The sequence below is a fragment of the Aethina tumida genome, chromosome 7 (genome assembly GCF_024364675.1).
Source record: "Aethina tumida isolate Nest 87 chromosome 7, icAetTumi1.1, whole genome shotgun sequence".
NCBI classification, from domain to species: domain Eukaryota; kingdom Metazoa; phylum Arthropoda; class Insecta; order Coleoptera; family Nitidulidae; genus Aethina; species Aethina tumida.
This window is the reverse complement of record NC_065441.1, coordinates 4787884-4812774: the sequence shown is the minus strand read 5'-3', so window position 1 is coordinate 4812774 and position 24891 is coordinate 4787884. Positions and strand designations below refer to the sequence as shown.

Sequence of the window (24891 nt, the reverse complement as noted above, 5' to 3'; positions counted from 1 at the left end):
TGAAGGGCCCCTACACAACCAACCAGAAAGCTTCCTCCTCCCAAGCCTGGGGAATAACTCCTCAGAGTCAGTATCTGTGACTACCGAGGCTGTTGACACATCTGTACAACCAAGTCTGGATTCCAACAGCAAACAAATGTCACCACCCACACCCCAGTGCCTAATGCAGGTTGAGGCTCTGGTACACCGCCCTGCAACCAGGTCGAGTCCCAGCCCCGATAACAACACACACAACAATTACGGATCACTAGAAACTAGGGAATCCCGCATCAACAATGTAAACAATAACAAAATACAAGTAATAAATGACAACACAACAATTCCACCAAAGCAAAAATCAAAATACGATGGGGAACAAAAAAGTAAAACACCTGTTACTATGGACTACGATACAATTGAAACAGTAGAAACCACCCAAACAAAGCCACTAGAACCGTCGCAAACTGAAATTAGAGAAAACACCATCAATGATAAATTCCTCAAACCGAGAAAAACAACGTCATTAAAAACGATTATGACAAAGCGCATCGCCATAGAAGAGAAACTGATGCTGAATAATCGTTTTGAGAAACTAGAATCACTGAACAAACCCGAAATTGAAACGGGAGTACTACTCAACAAAAGAAAAAGACTGTCTCCACTTTTGCACGACATAACCAAAAAACACAAAAATAGAAACTCCGATTATACTGACACAGAAGACAGTGCAACTGAGAACAACCCGCAAACCCACAAAACTAAGACAAACACAAGAAAATCATCTAAGAAGTCCACCCCGCCGCCAATAGTTCTTGATGGGAAACCCTCAAAACACGAAGCACTACAAACACAACTGAATGACTTTATTAAGAAGGGATATAATATCAAATATACCAAAAACAATACCCACATATACATCAACGACTACCTCGAATACAAATTATACTTACACGAAATACAAAAAGAGAAAGTCGCATTCCACACTTACACCCATACCAACGAAAAAACACACGCGTTCGTAGTAAGGGGGCTGGATGGTGAGCCAGACACAGACACCATAGTAAATGACATAAAAACAAACCACGACATCATAGTACACCAGGTATATCGTCTCAGGTCCACGAAAAGACCACTTTTCATGGTCGTCACAGATTCTACAGTTACCTGCGATTGGCTGAACACAACTTGCAGATATATCCTTCACACCAGAGTTTTCTGGGAGAGAAGGAAAAATGAAAAGCAAATTATACAGTGTCATCGATGCCAACTGTGGGGCCATGCCACTAGTAACTGCAATAGGGATCCTAAGTGTCTGAAGTGCGGCAACCAACATGAGACGAAGACCTGTGCCAAGCCGAGGGAAGAACCCCCCAAATGCGCTAACTGCCAGGAGGCACATACCGCAAACAGTGTCAAATGCCCTGTATATATATACAAACTACAACAATTAGAGGAGCGCCGTAAACACAACAAATTCAACCCAAAAGCTCAACGATTAACCGGCCCAAAAACATTAACTGACCTGCCCAGACGCGATAACAGGGGAACCAATGGAGTAATTAACCCAACCAACCTACAAGAATACCCACCCCTGGAACGGACAACAATCGAAGTAAACAACCCAAAACCGAAGCTATCAGCACCAGCTAGCAACATTTGGATACAGAGGGCCCAAAAAAGTATAGCTACCAGCTCCGCACACAACGCCCAACGAGCAACTGGGCACCAACAGGATGACACTGATGGCGCTGAGGACATGGGAGCTCTGTTCTCGGTGGCCAGGGACTTGCAGAACGCAGTTAACATGAAGGAGATGGTGCAAGCTCTCCGCGACCTAACCGCAAGAATGTCCAACGCTGGCACCAAGCAGGAAAGATTCCAGGCTTTCCTACAATTCTGCATCTTTGACGTAAACAACTATGACATCTAGGCTGAAGATCTGCACTTGGAACGCTAACAGTGTTAATAACAAAATACCATGTTTAATTAATTTTCTGCACACACACAAAATAGACATAATCTGCATAACAGAAACAAAACTGTCCAGCAGACATAATTTCAAAATTAAAAACTATCTAACTTACAGAGAAGACAGGCAATACAACCCGGGTCACACCCGCCACACACACGGAGGAGTTGCAATCCTTGTTAAAAACTCCATCCCACACTCCAAAATAGATAGTATACCTAGTCATATAGAGAATATATCAATCAAACTAGCCGACGGAACCGTAATAATGTGCGCATACAACCCTCCATCCAACAATTTTTCTACACCACAAATAGACCAACTCTGCAAAAAGTGTAACAAAACCATAATCTTAGGGGACCTTAACTCTCACCACACAGCCTGGAACTGCCACAGAAATAATACCAACGGAGCCACCCTGTACAATTATATACTCAACTCGGACGTTGACCTCCTTTTCCCTGAAGAAGCCACGCACTATCCCAATAACGGGGGCACTCCATCAACAATAGACCTAGTCATAAGCAATGGAGTACGCAGAGTGACTGAACCAACTGTACTCCATGAACTAGACTCCGACCATGCCCCAGTGCTAATTAATATCCAACAAAAAAGAACAAATGTCCTCCAACAAACCAAATTCTGTTTCCGAGAAACGAACTGGGACATGTACAGGCACGAGCTAAACACTCTGACGGTCCTAAGAGGTCACATCACGGATTTGGAATCACTAAAGAGAGAAGTGGATTCATTCACACTCAATCTAAAAATAGCCAGGAACAAAACTACTAAGGTAACAAAAACCAAACCACCAGCAGATGATCTTCCAGATGATATAACAGAAGCTATCAAAACAAAAAACTACCACAAAAAACGTTGGCACAAATACAAACTCGACAATGACAAACAAATAATGAACCGGCTCAAAAACGAAATTACATATAAAATCGGGCAACACAGAAATAACGTGTGGCGGGACCTTCTGGGCAGGCTCCAAGCCACGGATTGCTCCTTATGGAGATACGTAAAGAAACTAAAAGGGGAACGTCCTATATACCCGACCATCCTCTACAACAACATCGAGCACATGTCCAACAAATCTAAAGCTACAGCCATCTCCACACACTTTGCAGAAATTCATAAAACTGATACGACAAACCTCACACCGGAACAAAACTACATACAGCAAATGGCTCAGAATATACACAAAGCTCAACCAGAGGTAATTCAAAACAATGAACTTGCTAAACTACTCACAAGGCCGAGTGAAGTGCAGCAAATTCTGCGAAAGCTGCCAAATAACAAAGCTCCAGGACCAGACGGTATCCAATACATCCTTTTAAAAAACATACCAAGGAAGACACTGGTCCATCTAACCTATATTATCAATGGTATTATTAGGCTGCAATACTTCCCAGAACAATGGAAGCACGCTGTGGTTATCCCCGTACTAAAGCCCGGTAAACCGCCACATAACCCCAACTCATACAGGCCAATATCGCTACTAAGCTCTATTTCCAAGGTAGCCGAAAGAGTTATACTGCGACGCCTGGAAACAGCCGACTCACACCTACACATAACACCACACGAGCAGTTCGGATTCCGCCCCAAACATGGCACAGTCCTGCAGGTGGCGCGAATTGCTGAACACACTAAGAAGCACTGGAACTTCGGGAGAAACACAGTTGCACTCTTTTTAGATATGCAGAAAGCCTTCGATACCGTATGGTTGGATGGACTAGTGTATAAACTGGACCAGCTAAAACTGCCTAAATGTCTGGTCAAACTAATCGACTCGTATCTACGAGGAAGGACCTTCCAGGTAAAAATCAGCGGGGAATTATCCGAAACACAAAACACTTCGGCAGGAGTACCACAGGGAACGGTGCTCGCACCAAAACTCTACAACTTCTATACCTCCGACATCCCTAAGTTTTCCCACACTAACTTGGCATTATACGCTGATGACACTGCCATCTACAGCTCGTCCTTTAGCTCACAGGTCGCCACCCAACAGATTAAAATCCATCTGGGCATGCTCACTGCGTTTTTTGAGAGATGGAAAATTAAAATAAATCCTGAAAAAACAGAATTGATCAACTTTACAAAAAAATACACTAACACAAGGATAGTATCTCCACCCACTATAGACGGAACCATCATTCCATGCAAAAAAGTCGTGAAATACTTAGGCACCTATCTGGACAATCGGCTGACCCTTAGACCTCATATAGACAAAATTAGACCAAAGATATTTGGTGCAATCAAGCCACTATATCCCCTAATCTCAGCAAACAGCCCCATGAGTAGAGATAACAAAATTAACTTATACACCACAATCCTCCGACCCATCATGACATACGCATGCCCCATCTGGTGTGGAGCCTCAATAACCGCCATTAACATACTACAACGACTGCAAAACAAAATACTGAGAATGGCAATCAGCGCACCCCAGAGAAGCAGAACCCGACACATACACGACACAACTGGAGTGCCATATGTACAGGATTACATCATCCAAGAGGCTAATAAATTCTACGAAAAACAAATACACCACTCGATACTCACAAAACACATGGCTGACGTCAGAATCCACAACATTGACCCTAATCACAAACACAAACCCCTCTACCATAAACTTCCAATTTTTCACAAACTCCCACCATAATGTCTGCCGCGCACTCAAAACTTTCCACTTAAAACGCAAAACGTAAAGACGCCCACTAAACCACAAAACATTATCCGAACAACGCGAAACCTCCCCCAAAAATGCTTCAACGGGTTTTTTGACTAAGTTTTTCCCGAGCGCACTAAATTGCAAAGCTGGCCATCCAGCAACAGTTTCCGCTAATTTCATCTACAGGTTCCATTATCTAAATCATATTGAGACAAAATGCCCCCAGAAATGCAACGACCATGTGAGGGGGGTCTTGGACCCATTTTGCTTTCAACATCGTTGCTGACGCTCGGAGATGCCACGACACCGGCAATTGGCAGTGCCAATCCCCAAGAAGGTGGACAACCCCGGACTCCATTCGGTAACCCACCCCCACAAGAACGGAGCCTACTATATATAGTGCCCACAGGAGTCTCGAGCTGTACGAGCCAATGATGTGTATTTTAACAAAAAGACAAATAAAATATATTTTAGTTTAGTTAGTTTAGTGGCTCTCACCCAGGAGGCTCGGGTTCGATTCCCGGTACCGGAATAACTTTTTTACATTTATAATAAATTCTTTTAGAAACGACAATTTAATTTTTAATTTTAATTATTAAAATTAATTAATACGTGTTTTAAACTAAGAAAATAAGTGTTTATATACAGAATATGTCATAAATTGTTTTAGTACAATTAATTATTATTAATAGATAATTTTATTCAATGTAAGATATAAGAATTACTAAAATTTATAACAATAAAATGTTGATAGACTTGCAGATGTAGATGTGGAGGCATACATACAGTAGTGGCCATAAGTATAACAATTTTTTTAAATATTTTAAAAAAATAATTTATTAATTTGTTAATTGTTTTTTCTGTCCTGTCTTATTATTATAAAAAAATCAAAGAGTTAATTTAATGTTGAATTAAATAACACAGATTTAATCATTAAAAATCCCTTTCAAAATTAAAATTGCTATATTTATGTCCAGCATTATTCAGAAAAACATGTGACATTTTATAGAATAGAGCAACAATAAATTATCTAAATACTCATTATTTAGCTAATATTATGTAGTTTTAATTAGATTCAAATACTTTATTTCTTAAGATTCTTAATTATGTACTTCAAAAAAGCATATTTATCATTTCAGATTTTATATTTATGTATATTTAAACAACCAGTAAATTTTTGGAATTCTAAATTCCACATGTAATTGTAAATAAAATGGTTATACCTAAACTGTTAACTTACGTTAACCTAAGACAGTACATATAATTTTTCTTTCCAACCACACATTCCTAAATCCAGTAACCGGTTAATCTTCAATTAGATTATCAATCGAAATGTTCCCGTTCATTTGGTTTTATGAGGGCGAGACTGGATGAAGATAATGCCGGGGCTAAAGAACGGACGTGCACTCGGTGTCCGACAAGGCACTATTTCAGCAGATAGGGACGGCCGACGTCGCGACGCTCCAACGTTATACCGAACGGGACGTTGTGTGCGGTCCGGTCACATAATTTACTTCGAATGGGGATGTTTTATAAATTTGTGGTCTGGTGACCTACACACTTTATTTAAATGGCTTTCGGATTGTCCCATTATTTATATAGTACACATAGTTATTAAGATGAATAATGTTAATTTGATGTTTAATACGAAATAATTAGTCACAAAGTTTTAAACTTTTAATATTCGATATATTATTGCGGTAGAAAAACAATTAAGTATTAATGGAAGTTTTTATTATGAAGTATTATCGTTTATCGGAAGCAGGTTCATATGTAGCATGATTGATATTGATTAATGATGTTGCAATATAAACTGCACACAAAGGAGAACACGACCGAAAGAAATTCAATGACATGTCGTTTAATAAATTAAAAAGATTGATGTATTGTTCACCTCGATTAGTTTTTATCTGTCGAAAAATAAAATATATTTCTGGTATCGGTTTTCGATTGACGTTGCGGTGTTGGTATTTATTAAATTATTTCATCAACGACCAAAAATAGTTTGGTTTTTAAAAAAATATTCAATTTGTGGAAATTTCAAACGCACATTTAATCCAACCATTTGTTGTAAAGTAAGCCGCAATTTTATGTGTTCCATTTTATTGTTCCCATTCAAAAATACATTTATTGACAGTTAAAATTAATCAAGGTGTCAATAAAATGAATATTTAAATACAATGTTTTATTTTTATTATATTTATTGAATAAAAATATACATATATATGAAATAGAAAAATTAACTACTACTGTGCACAATAGTTCATTATTCGTTTTATGCCTTTGTATTGTCCTTTGATAAGAACCTTTTTAATTAACACGATCAAATCATTTGCGATTTTGAAATAAAAATTTAAAACTGCAGCTTTAAAAGTTCAAAGGCATTTTTAAATTTAATTTCGACAATCGATTCATTGCCTCCATTGTATCCAATCATTTATGTCGACAACAAAAATATAATACAGTAGGCAGGAAATTAAAGCCACATTTATATGTGTGCTTTTAATGGGTTTGAGTTAAAAGTATATCTGGTTATAGCGAATAGTTTTTGGCATTATTAAACAATGTTGCACTATTGTTTAAAAATCTGTATTTTGAAAAATATTTGCAACTTGGAGTACATTCGAAACAAAGTAACAGTAATTTTATAATGAGAATTTTTTTTTTTTTAAGTTTTATAAATTTATTTTATTATAATAATTGTGTAATGTTTAATTAATTTTTTTCTAGTTTTGATTGTTTTTCAATATATATTCAATTTTAAAAAGTAGAAAGTTGTTATTAAAAATAAATATAAAAAATTTCATTAAATGTCTAAATGTGTTACAAAAAATATATGTTTTCAGTAATAAAATTTCTACTTAGGAAGTAACATTTTTAATTTGAATAAATCATTAAATTAAAAGTTTTTAGTTAATTTTAAATATCTTAGTATTACAAAATATCCTATTTTTTCAGTTATAGAATTTCTATTTAGGAAAAGAGACTAATTTTACTAAATTTTAAATAAATTTTAAGATATAACTTAACATATTTTTAAGATATTAATTTTAATTAATTAATTTTTTATATTTTTAGATTTGATTGTTTAAAAAACAATTTCATTAAACACTTTATTTTTAATTAAATAATTATTCAAATTTAAAAATTCATTTAGTCTCTAAATTTTTATTATAAATTGAATTAATGATTTAATTATATTATTATTAAATTTTTGGCCATTTTTGATATTTTTTGATAGATTCAGTTTTTTTTTTATAAGTTTATATTAGACATTTTAAAAATTTTGAATATATGTTACAAAAAAAAAAAGTTTTCAGTAATTTTTACTTTGGAAGAAAAAACGTTTTACTAAATTTTAAATGAATTTCAAATAAACAAATAAAGTCACATATTTTTTAAAATATTTTCTTTTAAACCTTTATTTTTATCAGTGTTTTTTTTAAGTTTATATTAAAACTTTAAATATTTTGAATGTTACAAAAAAAAAAATGTTTTCAGTAATTTTTACTTTGGAAAAAAAGACATTTTATTACATTTTAAATGAATTTCAAATAAACAAATAAATTTACATATTTTTAATAATCTTTAATCTTTTGCTAGTTTCGATTATTTTTTAAAATATTTTCTTAAAACCTTTATTTTTTATCTGTTTTTAAATTTTAAAAAGCTATTAACTACTAATTTTTAAATATGTGTTAAACAACTTATTTTATCAATTATAAATGTTTCTCTGTGGTAAAAAAGATTGTTTGGTTTAGTTGTTTTTCAAAACAATTTCATTTAAACTTTTATTATTTATTTAATAAACATAAAAATTTAAACTTTAAAGAGCAATTAGTATACATAAATTAAAAAAAATCATTAATTATCTAAATTATTTTCTCTCTAATAATTAAATGTATTTTTAATATATATTAATTTAAAATTGAGGAGCCAAAATAGAAAAGTTTATAATTAAGTATATTTTAAATTGATTACATATGTTGCAATTACATTTTGTAATTAAAAAATCAATATCGCCGAAATTTTAAACAAACACCATTAATACTCATGAAAGAGTAATACTTCATCCCCAACCGAAAACAGATTCATCATAAGCAGCCACGAGACTACAAAAAAAAAACATCCGAACCGGCACACACTTACATAATTAAACACATTAATAACGCTGTCTGTTCGGCATTCGGCGTCGCGACGACGAAGATAACGACATGCATTTCTACAAGTGATTTTCTTACCTCGTGTTTGGTAATATAAATGGGCTTATTAAGTATGATCCAAACGGTTGTCTCCCAGCAGCCCGGATGCGTCGTCGAACCTTCATACGTCATGAAGTGATCTGTGTCTGGCAGCATGCTGCGCAACGACAGATGTTTTATCGGAGTCGCAGCTCCTGAAACAACGGACAAAAAGTTATTATTTTCTCAAAAACTAATTACGGACCGCTTAATTATGTGAAGTTTAAAAATCCGGACCGGACGTAGCATCAATCTTGGCCGGTTAATCCGGTCGATCGGTACGGGCCGGCATCTTGAGGACATCCATTTCACCGGAGACAAAGTCCGGGGTGGATGGGGTAGGAAAAAAACTATTCGGGCGCAGATAACGACGGGTTAGATTGAAATAGTTGTTTACATGATAGTGTGTGATTTATGGCCGGGAACGCTCTCCTCGATAATTTATGATCGGGGTAAATGCACTTAATCAAATAAAAAGCCACCCCCGAGAGGGCGATGCATTATCTATTCAATCAAGTTTCGGTCGAATCACGCAGTTAATTTTAATTGAAGTCTCTTCGTCGGAACGTGGTGAAATTTATCTAACTTGTGTGACTTTTTGAAGGCACTTAATGTTATTAATCACATTTAATCGGAACGCAAACTTTGTTTGATCACTTGCCCAGTAAACCAACAACGTAAATTGATTTTTGTAGTTATTAAATGGTCGGACTTTCATAAATTAATTTCACATTTTTGCATTATCATTTCGAAGGGCACATACAGAATCATTACTATGTAAATAAATGCACAATCTTAATGTCAATAATAGAATTCGTTCAATTTGCATTTGAATGAGGACCGTAAGTTATTTGCGAGGCCAGAATGTACTCGCTGCAGTCCATGTGCCGGAGAAACGAATTTAATGGCTCTTGTGACTCGCATGTAGCACTGAAATATCAATATTTGTCCATATATAGAATTTATTATGGGACGACGGCGAAAATCACGTTCGAGGATTTTTTTATTTTTTTTTTTATATTGAGATTAAGTCGCTGGTTTAATATTGAACGGCGAAATATGTATTTCGGAGCATTCAATCATTTTGAAACATGACATGAAAAATTAAAATGAGGACGATTTTTTGGATTTATTTAGTGAAAGTAATATGAATATTTTTATAATTTATTTATACATGTTTAATGTTGTTTCCAAAATTGTTATAATATATTTGTTTTTAATTTAATATTTTACAATTACAACAATTTTTTTCTTAAATCTGAACTATTTTTGATTTTATATATTTGTTGCGGAGATTAGAAATTATTATGGTAAATTTAGTAACTTCGAAAAACAATTTATTTTGCAATTATATATATATATATATATATATATATTACTTTTCTATTTCCTTCCATTATTAAGCCAAATTTCAATTTGGTTAATATTTGTCTTTCTTGTTTAAATAAATTAAATTAATTAATTAATTATTAAATATTATCTCAATCTTATAAAAACATTTTTATTTAATTTTATTTTAATTTAAACCTGAAAATGTCAATTATATTTTTACAGGCAAATTTAAAATTAAATATTACAAATTTAAAGCTTTTGAAATATAATAAAATAAAAAGATCAAAATTTTCTTAGATCAATTTATCAATTTTGATATTAAAAATTACATTGATCTTGAAAAAATTTAATATTAATGAATTTTTAACCTGAAAATATATATAATTTGGAACCAAATCTAATAAAAGTAATATAGGAAAAATTAAAAAAGCCAAAATTTTAGTTGATAAAAATGTCAAATTTGATTTTGAAAATTTTATATTTTGGCCTGAAAATATCGAATTAATTTTTGGAACATTATTATGTTGTAAGGAATTTTTAATAAGAGTATTGCAGGAAAAGTTTAAAAAATTCAAAATTTTTGTAGATCAATGTATTAAATTATATTGATATTAAAAATTACCTTGACCTTAAAAAAATTGCATTTTTATGAGTGAATTTTGATAAATTTTTAACAAACATTAATAATATATTTTAATTTAATCTAAAATTTAAAATAGATTAAGAAGTTTTAATAAGAGCAGCATAGAAAAAATTAAAAAATGCAAAATTCATATTCATGTCAAATTTAATATTGAAAATATTATATTTTAGTCTAAAAATATCGATTCTATTTTTGTAACATGAACTAAAACTTATGATAGATATCACAAGAGAATTAGAAATTTTAGAAGTAGGAATAATTAAAAAATTCAAAATTTCCCTGTGACATTTAAAATTACCTTGAAAATATTCCAATTTTTTTATTTAATTTTGATAAATTTTTAGTCTAAAAACATCATTATATTTTTAGAATTTAATCCAAATTATAATTTTAGATCCAGAAATTTTTAATAATAGTAGAATAAGAAAAAATTTTAGTTTATAAAAATGTCAAATGTGATACTGATAATTTTATATTTTAATCTGAAAATATTGATTCTATTTTTGGAACGTGATCTAAAATTTAAAATGGAATTAAGAAGTTTTAATAAGAGTACTTCAATATATCAAATTTGATACTGAAAATTACTGTGAAGTTAAAAGAATTGTGATTACTTGAAAGAATTTTGATGAATTTTGAGCCTGAAAGGAAAAATGATTATTTAAAATAGATTTAGGAATTTTTAATACGAATTTTGTAGGAAAAATTATAAAATATAAAAAATTTATACTTAAAATTGATCTTGACCTTGAAAATTTAGCAATTTTTGAATGAATTTTGATGAAATTTTATCCTGAAAATGATAATTATATTTTTAGAATATAAAGAACTTTAAAAATTTCAAACATTTAATTATGATAATCTGTTTTAATATACATAGTTTTAAACTAGCATTTTTATATTATTAATTGTTTTGTTTATTTATAGTTTAAAATAATAAATATTAAGAGTTCAAACATCTCAGTTTTAAACTCAAATTAAAGCACTGTCAAGTACAGCATGTTATACTTCAAATAATTTTTCCCTAAAACATAAGCATGCATCTGACACTGAAGCACCTACGAAACAGAGGCCGTCAGTGGATTAGCGACAGGTAAATCAGCGGTCGAGCCAAGTGCAGGAGTGTGTGTCGACGTGGTTCGCACGCTGGGGGAGGTTCGTGCGCGCCGGGAGGCCGCTCCCTAATCCCGCGGGATTAGCACCTGCTGCTTCGGCGCCGCTACAAAAGCCTCTTTACCGCGACAATCCGATTATTGGAGATTGCCTTTTACAGAGTTTACCTCCGCAGATCTATTATTTCGCCTTTCGAATCAATTTGTGTATGACTTACTATGCAATTTTATATTTTATGTGGGGTTGTTTTAATTGCTTGCGGTGTAATAGTATGATTTATCGATGATTGGGGCATTGTGCAAGTCTGCTGTGTGTGTATAAATGTTGTTTGCTCGTATTTCAATTGTTCATAAATAAAAGTATTAAGTTAATGTTTCATCAAAACTTTTTCAATTATTTTATCCATTTTTAAAATTTAATAAATTTTTCTAAACTTTAGGATACTAAATAATGTATAATAATAATAATAATAATAATAATAATAATAATAATAATAATGTAAATTAGGAAATTCAGTATGTTTCTTATAAAAATATATTCACGTTCAGGATAATCTTTTAAGAAATTTTTATATAAATTTTAAAATATTTAAATTTATTACCAATTTTTCCTTATTTTATTTAATATTTTCTCATTAAAAAAATGATTTATTATTATTAAATATTTTATTGAGTTTTATTAGCTGATCTTGCATAAAATAAATTCTAAATTAATTAATAAATTTTCAATTCCATTTTGCAATTAAATATGTTTGTTACATTTCTAATATAAATTAACTCAATTTTCTTCAAAAATTGTATATATTATGTAAATTCCTTTAATTTATCGATTTCCTATTTTAAAGATTTCCTTCCATGATTAAGCCAAATTTCAAGTTGATTAAAGATTTAACTTTTTTGTTTAAATAAATTAAATTAATTAATTATTAAATTAATTAATTAATTAATTATTAAATAAAAAATATATTTATTTAATTTTGATGAATTTAAACCTAAAAATGTCAATTATATTTTTATAGGCAAATTTAAAATTAAATATTAAAAATTTAAACGTTTGGAATATAATAAAATAGAAAATTTAATTTTAATGAATTTTTAACCTGAATATGTCAATTATGTTTTTGGAACCAAATCTAATAAAAGTAATATAGTAAAAATTAAAAAAGCTAAAATTTTAGTTGATAAAAATGTCAAATTTGATTTTAAAAATTTTATATTTTAACCTGAAAATATCGATTCAATTTTTGGAACATAATATAATAAGGAATTTTTAATAAGAATATTGGAGAAAAAGGTTAAAAAATTCAAAATTTTTGTAGATCAATGTATTAAATTATATTGATATTAAAAATTACCTTTTTTGAGTGAATTTTGATAAATTTTTGGCCAGCAATCATTAATTATATATTTATATTATATAACTTTCTTCAAAAATTTACCTAAACTTTAGGATACTAAATAATGTTTAATAATAATAATGTAAATTAAAAAAATCAGTATGTTTTTTAAAAAAGATTCACGTTCATGATAATCTTTTACGAAATATATATATATATATATATATATATATATATATATATATATATAATTGTTTGTAAAATTGTTTAAATTGTTTCTAAAATTATATCAACAAAAAAAGTATTATATAATATATATATAGATATATAGATATAGAGAGAATATATATATATATATATATATATATATATATAATATTTTATAAATTTAGTTTAATTTTTTTGACAATATTTTTTTTACTTAGATTCTAAGTATTATTAAAATTTAATAAAACCGTTCGAGAATTGAAAAAATATAAAATTCCACAAAGAATTAATGTCATTCATTCCTCGATTCAATTAATTCCATTCCGCAAGTAAAATAAAGCCAAATAAATATAATTAAAGATTTTTACAAAACTATTTCCGGGGCATTTTAAAACCGAAGCGGCACAACATGAAATTCATAAATTACACGAGATACACGTCTAATAAAATAAGAACGTCACGTTGAAAGGTATGCGGGAAAAGTTATTCCGTACGGTGCGTGCGGATTTCGAAATAACTCCCGTAAAAACTTTTCATTTTAACATACATTCTTGCAGATAAAACGGAATTTATTGCGAAAATATAATAATGAACTAATCTTTTGTAAATTCAAATTCGCCACGTATGTAATTTTATGAGTCGCATGCGTTTGTTTAATTCATGAGGACGATTTTGAATTGGAATTGCATCGGAACGTCACGAAATTAACTGGGAAAGAAATTGTATTAAAGATTTATTTGGGGTTGTGTTTATTAGTAGTAAATGTCTGGGAAGTGATGAATTATTCATTAGGAAATGTTGCTGGACGTTAATGTTATTTGATTTTCATTTGTAGAATATTTAATGTACTACACATTTTGTTTCAGTTATAAATTATGTAGTTATTACTGTTTATAAATTGAAAAAAATCATAAATGTAAGAAACAAATTATGTATAATATTAAAAAACAATTTTTGAAATTTAAATTTGACGGGGTATATTTTTTTGAGGAGAAATATATATAATATATGTATATATTATTATATTATATATATTATACTGTATATTAAACATTATTAATATATAAATTTGTACAATTTGTTGGTAACCTTTATTCCTTTACCACAGAGAAATATTTTTGACATGTCACAGATTTATTTTCAGCAAACACAAACAAGGCAAATACTCGAAGGAGAAATATTTTTTCCGAAAGGCAAATTGATATCGTCCCGGTAAATTGCAAACAAACATGACTGGAGCACCATAAAAATACGCCGCGAAAAAAGCTCGTCGACTTTTAAGCTATGCGGGGGTAATTGTAAAAAAAATCCGGCGCCCCATCCACTCTTTTAATATTTGTCTATATTGCGATTTCAAAGTCAGTGACTTTAATGAACATCTTTTATGCTTAGATTTCCATTATGTTTCCGACTTTGATATTCAAAAACGGTTTTGCGTCGTTTTAGTTTTTCGCGATGGAGTTTTAACGAGATTTATCTTAAAAAAACTTATTTAACTCGACAAGAATTCCAATTTTAATGTACGGTCGCCGGCTCATGAATATTCACGATCGCCATCTTAATAGTTTATTGTGAAATTTCAGTACAATATTTGATTAAATTTTTTAATTACTTTATTGTTTGACTTATAGAAAATTAATAAGTTTAAACGTTTGAATGGATTCAAACTTTACATAACCGAATGTAAACGTATAAAAGGAGTCGTGACTACCTTTAATCATCCAACTAAAAAGGAACAGGTCCAGGGAACACATTCCGAAAACATTGTCCCATTTCGTCCCGGAACATGTCCCGAATCCCGACTCCGGGACCAGACATGCATTCCACGTAATCGAAGGGACGCGATTTCGACGAAAAGGTGCAGCGTCAGGAAAATGCCTTTGTCCTGCGATCGAATCAACGTACGAATTAATACCTGGACGTTCGTGTCGTCGTCTATTATTGTCTGCATGTGTTTTTAATGGATGCAAACGAAACTATTCGGTGGGAAATGGCAGAAATTTATTTTCTTGTTTTGTTCCACTTTAATTATTAACGTGGCAAGATTTCACAAGCAAAAATTAATAATAGAGTATCAAATAATCAATAAACATTATAAGAAAACTGGAATATTTAATAATTTCCAATTTTTATGGACAAAAATCTTGAAAATTTGTTTGAAGGTATTAGTGTAGATATGGAACTTTTTAATAAACTTTAAAATGACTGAATCAAAAAGGTTTATAGGAAAATTAGGATATTCATTAATTTATAATTTTTAAAGATTTAAATTAGCAAATTTTCAATTTCTTGAGTCAAAATAGAAATTTTCAGTACGATACATTCATTATTCATTTAATATTATATAACTAAACGGAAAATCAAATTTTATATTTTAAAAAAAGATCCATAAAAATAATAAATTTTGTATTAGATTTTAAAATTTTAGATAAGATAATTGAAAAAAATATTTACCTTTAATATTGTATTATATCATTAAAATGAATTGGTCAATTATATATTAAGAGAATGGAACACTAACACTAAAATATTAATAATAATAGTAATAAAATTTAGTTTTTTCCTTTTATAGTGGAGTTTTAGCACGAAACTAATTATAAATATGTATAAGTTACATTAGCGCATGTCCGTAACATGAAATCTAATTTCTCTTGCTTGTAGAACTTTAGAAAATTAAAGTTTAAGTAAATTTTAATTAAATTCCAAAAATGAATAAGTATAATCCTTTACGTTCGTTAATACAATGAAACATATCACGGTTTATAAATTACTGACGTGAAATATACATAGTCAAGAGCTACATAGAATCACTTAATTAAAATTGCACATATAAAATATATGTAATTACGAATGACGTTAACTTTTCCTTATTATATTTAAAACGAAAAATTTAATTTATTCTGTTTTAGGATTCAAAAAAAACACCGAATGACTTCAATAACTTTGAAAATTTTTCGAATATTCAAAATTTATACAAAACATTGTACATTCAAAAATAAATAAATATTTTGTGTTGATGTTTATCAAGAAGCAATTTAAATATAAATATAAAATCAATTTCTAATCTTAAATTTATTATTAAAATTTAAAATGATCATTATAAACTTAAATAGTATAATAAAAAGTAAACATGTTAATGTAATTATTATACAATATTTTTTTGGATTAATTAATATAATAAAAAGTAAACAAGCATTATTATTATTCATTTTTTTGATTAATTAATTTATTATGTATTTTCAAAATATTCAATACTGTTAATATTTTTCTTATATTATTAATAATATTATTTTTTAATTATTATTATTATTATATATTATTATATATTATGTATATATATTAATAATATTAACAAATAATATAAGAAAAATATTATATATATGTAAATTCAGAAATAATTGAAATATATTTTTTAACAAACATTTTCTTAAAATTAATTTATACTCTTAATTTTTTAAGTTCTTTTATTAAGGAATTTAATAAAAAGTAAAAAAGGAAAAATAATTGTTATGAAAGATTTTTTTACTTAAATATATATTGAAAAGTAAATAAAGAAATAATTATTATTTTATATTGTTTATATAGAAATAGAAATTTTGAATTTTATATTCTAAAGTCATAATTATCACTTTAGATTATCTTAAATTTTTAATGTCTTCACAGATTTATATATTAAATATTTATATTAATAAAAATTTTTGAAGAAAATTTTTTTAGATAACTTTCATAATTTATAAAAAGTGTTGAAAATATTATATTAATAGTTTTCATGATATCTTTTTATTAATAGTACATCAATTTTAAATGTTTAACAAAGCATAAGTATATATTTTATAATTGTATAGTATTTTTAAATTAAATATAAAAAATAATTTTCCATTGTCGTAAATATGGAAATAATAATTTAAATGTTTTTAATATTTATCATTATTAAAAAATTATTGTGTTGCAATATTAGAAAAATTTTATTAAATTATGATATATAAAGAATTATTATTTAAATTAGAAATTAAATTTAATAATATATACTAAAGTTTTGAAAATACATTTATTGGTCTGGTCTGGTTTTTATCTGATATTTTGGAAATATTTCCTGAATTTTTATAATTTCATTCAAACCGGCTGAATATAAAATTGTTTAAACTCAATTACTGTTTCTATCTCAACAACACAGATTTTATTCCCGCCACCGTTGCATTTTCCCCGTTGAAAACGAAAAAAACAAAAAAACCCAGAACCATCAACACAAATCCAATTTTGCCTTCGGGTTGTTGACCGAATTAAAAAATTTCCCCGAACAAACCGTGTTAATCACTGCACACTTTTATTTCCGTAACAGCGTCATTTTCATCCCGTTTGAAGTGGGTTAAGGGCGGTTTCCGTGCCGCCATCGATACCACGGCACAAATCCGAAAATCCCGAACGTAAATATATATAAATAACAATCGACAGCGGTCGGATATGCAGATTTAGTCGTATTTGCTCAAGTGGTCCGGCAGGGATGTGAATGCGCCGCCGACAACTTATCATTGTCATATTTTGCGAGGATCTAAAATACGGATGCCACGCACAAACACACACAATTTTCGATACGCTAAATCAGCATTATCCCCACGACGCCACACTCTGAACACGGCTGTTATTAAGGGCATGTGTGTAAAAACTTTTTAAGTAATTTATGTTCCACGGGGATTTTCACCGGCATAATCGAAGATATTATGAAGAATCTTTAAACATTATTACTTATTAGTTGTACCAAATTTTCAGAATAATTTAAATACACTCAGTGTCGTAGAGAATAGAGCCCATAGATCCAGTGGTCTAATTATAAGACAAATTTGGACTTTATACTTGTCCAATGAGAACAACAAATGTTTTTGAAATGTTTGCTACAATTTTTTGAGTATTTCCGAAAATTCTTGTCTTTTAAACTATTTTCTTCTCCTCTTCAGTTTGAGGTTCCTCACTGGAGTGTTGTCATTTGTAGCTTTACATATGGAACACCAAAAATCTATAAAATCTGTTCACTGGATGGATATATGTAATCTATTTTCTATGTTGCGGAGTATTTTTAGTTGTTATGTGTAATGGAGCAACAAATTTCAGTCCCATCGAAATATGAAATCATGACGGATCGATTTGAAATGAAACGGATGAGGTCAGGCGTTACGAAAAAGCCAACAGGTTGAAATATGAATTAAATTTATTTCGTTTGTTATTTATATTCCACACAAACGTAATTTTTTCAAAACCCTGAATATTCATGATCACGTGTGAAAGATTAAAGTTGCCCACCCCGCCCCCACAAACAACTAAGTACCCGACACTCAATCACAACGGTAATCGTGCCAGATTTAACGCGCCCGATAATTCAAAGTAAGTCTGAAATACGCCCCCGGCTGTCGTCAATAAAATGTGCAATAACGCAACCGACAACCGGCATAACGACACTGCACCACCACCCCCCGAAACGGTCAGTGTGCGGCCCTCCTCCGAGTTGCCAGTTTTCACTTAACGTGCACCAGCAACATGGTCCCTAAATGCTTTGTCAACCGTACAAATAAATAGCGACATGTCGTCCCTTAACAAATGACGGGCCCCGTTCTGGCCCCCCTTAAAAATGACGGCCATTATCAACTAGACAGATCGCGAGCAATTTGACTAATGCAGAGCGTCGAGATTCGCCCGTATTCGTTGTACGTACATATATTTTAAAAAAATATGTTTATAAGACCGTGATTTATACATACATTAAGTATCTGCTCTCCGCATCCCAATCCCATCTCGGTTCGCTTTTATTACCGTGAAAGCGCACTAATTTTTTTTTTTTCTGTTTTCCCTCCGTCGACGACGCAACATTGCTCCAGTCATTGATTTTTTATCTTTTATAATGACTGTTCTCCAGTCACAATAATATTAACTCCTTGTGTTTCTCGTATACTTTTTTTATTTTTCGTCTTGTCGTGGAAAATGTGCCCTTAGAGGTTGTTTTGGTACGGTAATCAAAATACAAGTTATTTACTTTGTTTGTCTTTGAAGACTCCCACGTAAATAAGAAATTAAATAATAATTAAATACAGTTCAGTACTTTTAACACAGATTCGTACAAATGCTGGTAATTGTTAAATCTTCAGAATGTAAGAATTCAAATTATACACTGTTCAAAGAAATTAAGAGACGCATTAATTATGTAAATAATTTTTTCTGTTTAAGTAAAAGTACATTCTTTGTATTAAATTTGAAACATACTCGTGTGACTTTTAAAAAATGTTTAAACATTTTTATAACTCATTTATCATCCCAATCTAGAAATATAAGTCGAGATGAGTGTGTCTAAATGGTTATTTTAGTGGAAGAAGGTTGGAGTTACCGCAGAATAACCGAAAGGTTTGGTGTATCCCATTTCCTGTACGTTACAACGGTACATGAAGACTGATGACCATACTAAGAGACCAGGTCAGGGTAGAAATCATGCCACAACTCCTGCTCAAGATCGTTTTTTAGGTATTTAACTGTAAGACAACGGTTTGTGACTACAAGAAGTTTAGTCTCAACTAGAAAACGTAGACAGGGTATAATAAGTATTGAAACTATTCAACGATGACTTAGGGAAGATATGGCCTGACCAGCACGCAGTCCAGACCTTAATCCAATAGGGACATTCATAGGAGACGTTTAATGGATCATCCTAACCATCAGAATAACTTAGAGGATGTGGAGCGTCTTCTATTCGAAATTTGGGGGAGAATACGGATCAAAATGAAAGATTTTGAGTATGAACAGAGGATGTGAGGCTGACATTCGTAGTAGAAGTGGAAATATCCCATATTAAGTTGAGATGTGTTTAAGATTTTTTGTAATAATTATAAACGAAAACCTATTATTAAATATACAAGAATTGTACAAATTATTATTAGTTGAGCAGTGTAGTTAAATTGCGGTATGAAATAGTTCCACGATAAATAATTTTAGTTAACATTTAACACATATGGAAAAGCTACCAACTGTTAAACCCATTGAAATGAATTTCAAAGAATATACGCCACACGTTTATTACCCGACTAGTTAAAACGATAAAAGTGAATATGTGATATGTCATTACAATTGACACCGAGCGTGAAATATCATCTATAAAGTGCATTTTTATCACGCAACGCTTTACAATCCGCATTTCTGCATTAAAACGAGTGGATTTTTCATTTCGTTACCATTTTGTGTCGACCCATTCTTCACTGTTTTTGTTTGTCGCAATTTACTGTACTTTTAAGACGTTTTATCACGTGTAAATTATCTCAAATTTCGCATAAAAATCTTAAAAAAAGAAACATTTCAGACCGATGAAAAATAACGCAATCAAGTACAATCATTTTTCCACAATTAGATTAACAACTTCGTAACTTATTTCATAAATTATACAAATTAAAAAGATCCCGGTACAAATTTTCATGATGAATAAGTATAAAGGTTTTTCTTTTTTTATGATCTTTTATGGGGCTGTATTTAGTAACGCACCTAATATAAATTAATTTACATTCAAAGTCACGCAAAATTTACCGGAACGTGAAAAATATACCGGAAATAACTTTAACTGCTAAACGGTTCTTTACAACATGTAATTTTTGGAGTAAATTTATTCTGGTCAAAAAACCAGAATTAATGGTTAACAGCCAAAGCACAAATTATTTATTAAACAATGGAAGTTGAAAATAAAATATATTCATTCAAGTTATATTTAAATTTATCTTTTTTTTTCTATAATTTTTCAATTCGATTCAATTAAAGTAATTAACTGGAATTTGTTTTTTTTTTTCATTTTTGCTACGTTTAGTTAAAATTTTAAAAAAATATAGACAATAAATGTATTCAAGAGTTTAAATTGAATTTTTAATATTAATTTATTTCTTCTAAGGAAATAAATTTTGAATTTATTTATTAATATCAAAAATTTAATTAATCAATTTTAATTCAAAAATGTTAAAAAATATTTTATTAATTTATTTTTCTGACGAAATAAATTTTAAATAGATTTGTAGATTAATTTAATTAATCAAATAATAAATACTTCTATTAATTTTTCAAAATATTTTTGTGAGCTAAACAAGTTTTCATCAGTTAATCCAAAATTTATTAAGTTTAAGAAATATATTAATTATAAACTATTAACTATTCAAAATAATATAATTCCTAAATATATTCAAAATTAAAAAAAGGTTCAATTGATTTTTGGCGTTTTTATGCAGATTTTTCATTTATTTTTTTTTGGCTATCCTAATTTTTATGTTTTGTTGTATGAATTTTGGATTTCTTATTTTATTTCTGAATAAATAAAGTATTTTTACAAACATTTTTAACAAAAACCGTAGTGTTTATAATTTTTTTTTGGATTAACGATGGTGAAGCCGATTAAAAACCCATTTCAGGTTCCCGACAAAAATGAAAACGAATCTCCGTCCAGTCTTAAACAATTATAATTGTTGCAACGCATCGCGCACACCGGAATCCGTTTATCCGGTGGGCCGGGCCCGCAAATTAATTTCGATAATTCCCACAATCGAATCAATTACCAAAGCGATTGTTGCTACAAATTGGAAATACAAGATAAAGTTATTAAATTCGGTATTAACGTTGCGGTTAGAAGTCGGCCGTGGTGTAAATGCGGATTAGTTGCACGTCGATTGCTTGTTCACGGTTTGTTTAATAATATCTCGTTTCGGAATCATAGGAAATGCGGTGGCATCAATCCGCTTCAAGTAGTCGATTTCCATATGTAGATATGCACACAGACCGAATTCAATAATGTAAATTAATGGCGACTTTGTAATGTGGATGTTCCGGGCCCCGGCATCGCGATGCATCGTGTCGGATCACTTCTATGTCCGCATTTGATACCGATACTCGTACTCGCTAGAGCACATTTCGGTTCAGTTATGATCTGTACGTCTATTTATTGGATTATGGGTGTCAATTTTGGACCACTTCTATTGATATTTATCCTTTATCTAGGAAATTGTTTCGTTTGTTCTATGGATTGTGTTACAATAATAATAGAATTAACTACTTTTAGTAGAACTGAAACTCTTGAATATTGTTATCCTTTGCATCTAATCAGTGCAAAAATATAAAAAATAAGTTATAAGTTAAGTGATACTTAAATAATAATAAATTGAGAATCGTGTAAATTACTTTTATTGAATTGAAAAATTATAGAAATATAATAAAAGAAATTATATGATTAATTAAATTTTTTATGTTAATAACTATATTCAAAATTTATTTCCCAAAAAAGACATTGTAATACAAAACTTATTTGTTTAATGAAAATTATTTGATTTTCTTAGAAAAATAATATTCAATAAAATTTAATATTTCTTATTTAAAATGAATTCTAAATTAAAATTATATGATAAAATTAATTAAAAAAAATTTTATGTCAATAAAGAAAAGATTTATTTTCTTAAACAAAATAAATTAATTTAAATATTAGGACGTTTTTATATAACTAAATTTAATAAAATTTAATTAATAATAATTAATTTAATTAATTTATACTTTTAATATTTACATTTTTCTAAATTTTATCTAAAAGTAACAAAAATGTTAGAAAGTCATATTCCAAAAAAATAATAAAATAATAAGAATAAATTTGTAAATTATTTTAATTGAATCGAATTAAAAAAATAAAGAAAAATGTGAAAGAAAATCAAAATTTATTTATTTAAAACACAAAAATTTTTTTAAATAATTATTTTTATTCAAATTTATATTCTTAATTAAGTAAATCAAATCTATCAAAATTTTGTGTATTAAATATGTAAATACAAAATAATATACATACAAAATTGTTAAAAAAATTTTTTTTATAAATTTTATAATTGTCATGTACTTCTTTTAATTTTTTTTCTAATATTTTCACTAAAACTCATTATTTCCAAAATTTTAAAAATAATATATTATTAAATTAAATAAACATTTCAAATGAAAACTGTAAAAAAGCTGTATTAAGTTTATATTTTAAAAACTTCTGAAAACCTCGAATTTTATAATATAAAAATTTGTATCATATTGAAGAATATACATATTTTTAAATAAATTATAAATGTTAAAAGAAATTTAAATTAAGGCAAAATGAAACCACTAGAAATTATATTTAGTTTAAATTCTATAAACTTTAGAATTTCATTTAAAAAATAAACGTTTTTTTTCTAAAATTTTGATTGCATCTTATTATTTTAAAAAATATATATATTTTATAAAAAAAATCTGTATGTCTTAAGAAATTTAAATTTCCATGTAGAAATTCAATTAGAGAATAAATAGAGTAAAAAGAAGTTAATATATTTTAAAATTAAATAAATATTTTAAATTAAGGTAAAATGAAAATTGTAAAAACTATTTTAACTTTAGATTCTATAGTTATAATTTCTATATAAAGTCATATTTTTTATGTACAACTTCATATAAAAAATAAACGTTTTTTTTATTACTTTGGCGGAATTTTATTATTTTTAAATGAAATAAATATTTTAAATTAAAACAAAATGAAAACTGCATTTTTTTTTAATTTAGATTAGGTTATAAAAAGTTTCCGAAAGTTGTGTAAAAATAGTTAAGAAATTATAATCTTAAAAAGCAATAATTTGCATTATATGAAGTTATAAAAATGCATATTATATAGAAGTTTATAATTTCTATAAACACCTTCATTTAAAAAAAGTTTATTTTTATAATTATGAGAAAAAAATCTAAAGTAAAATTGTAAAAAATTATATTTAGTTAGAATATTTTATAAAATAAGTTGTAAAAATTATAAGTTTAAAAGCGTTTTTAATTACCGAATATAATTTTATTTAAAAAAGTTTCTTCTATTGTTTTGATTCAATATAATTGTTTTTAAAAGTTTAAAATTGAATAATGTTTAGAAACGGATGAAATTAAATCAGTAAAAAACTATATTGAAGAAAATTTTAAAACACAATTTGTATCACGGGGGTTTAGAAAAAAGTATTCATATTTAACAAAATAAGAAATAAAATATATGAATGTTAAAAATTTAATGTACTTAAAATTAAATAAAAAAATAATATAAGATTTATTTGAAAAGAATTCAGAAATGACATTAACATTTCATAAATTTTTAATTGCTTATCTAATTACACAATAATTAATTTATGATTATCTAATATATTTCTAATATTTGATCAAAACAATGTTTTAAAACCATAATAAAAATGTGCTATTGAAATAAAAAAGCATTTAATTGATTACAGAGAAAGAACAAGCTTCGTATCGGTGAAAAATATATCGCGGACAGACAAAACAATCCTGCTGTTAACCGTACGCGAAGTTGTTTTATTTAATTCGAGCGCCGATGATAATTAAAAGCGGGGGTTT

At 28.8% G+C, this 24891-nt stretch overlaps 1 protein-coding gene across 1 annotated transcript in view; it reads right to left on the bottom strand.

Moving 5' to 3' along the window:
• LOC109605236 (carbonic anhydrase-related protein 10) overlaps positions 1-24891 on the bottom strand; it is a 178174-nt gene that overhangs the window by 20040 nt on the left and 133243 nt on the right. Inside the window, exon 7 of the mRNA XM_049970166.1 lies at positions 8870-9024. Within this exon, the coding sequence (XP_049826123.1) occupies positions 8870-9024 (155 nt within the window). The remainder of the gene's footprint in view (positions 1-8869; positions 9025-24891) is intronic.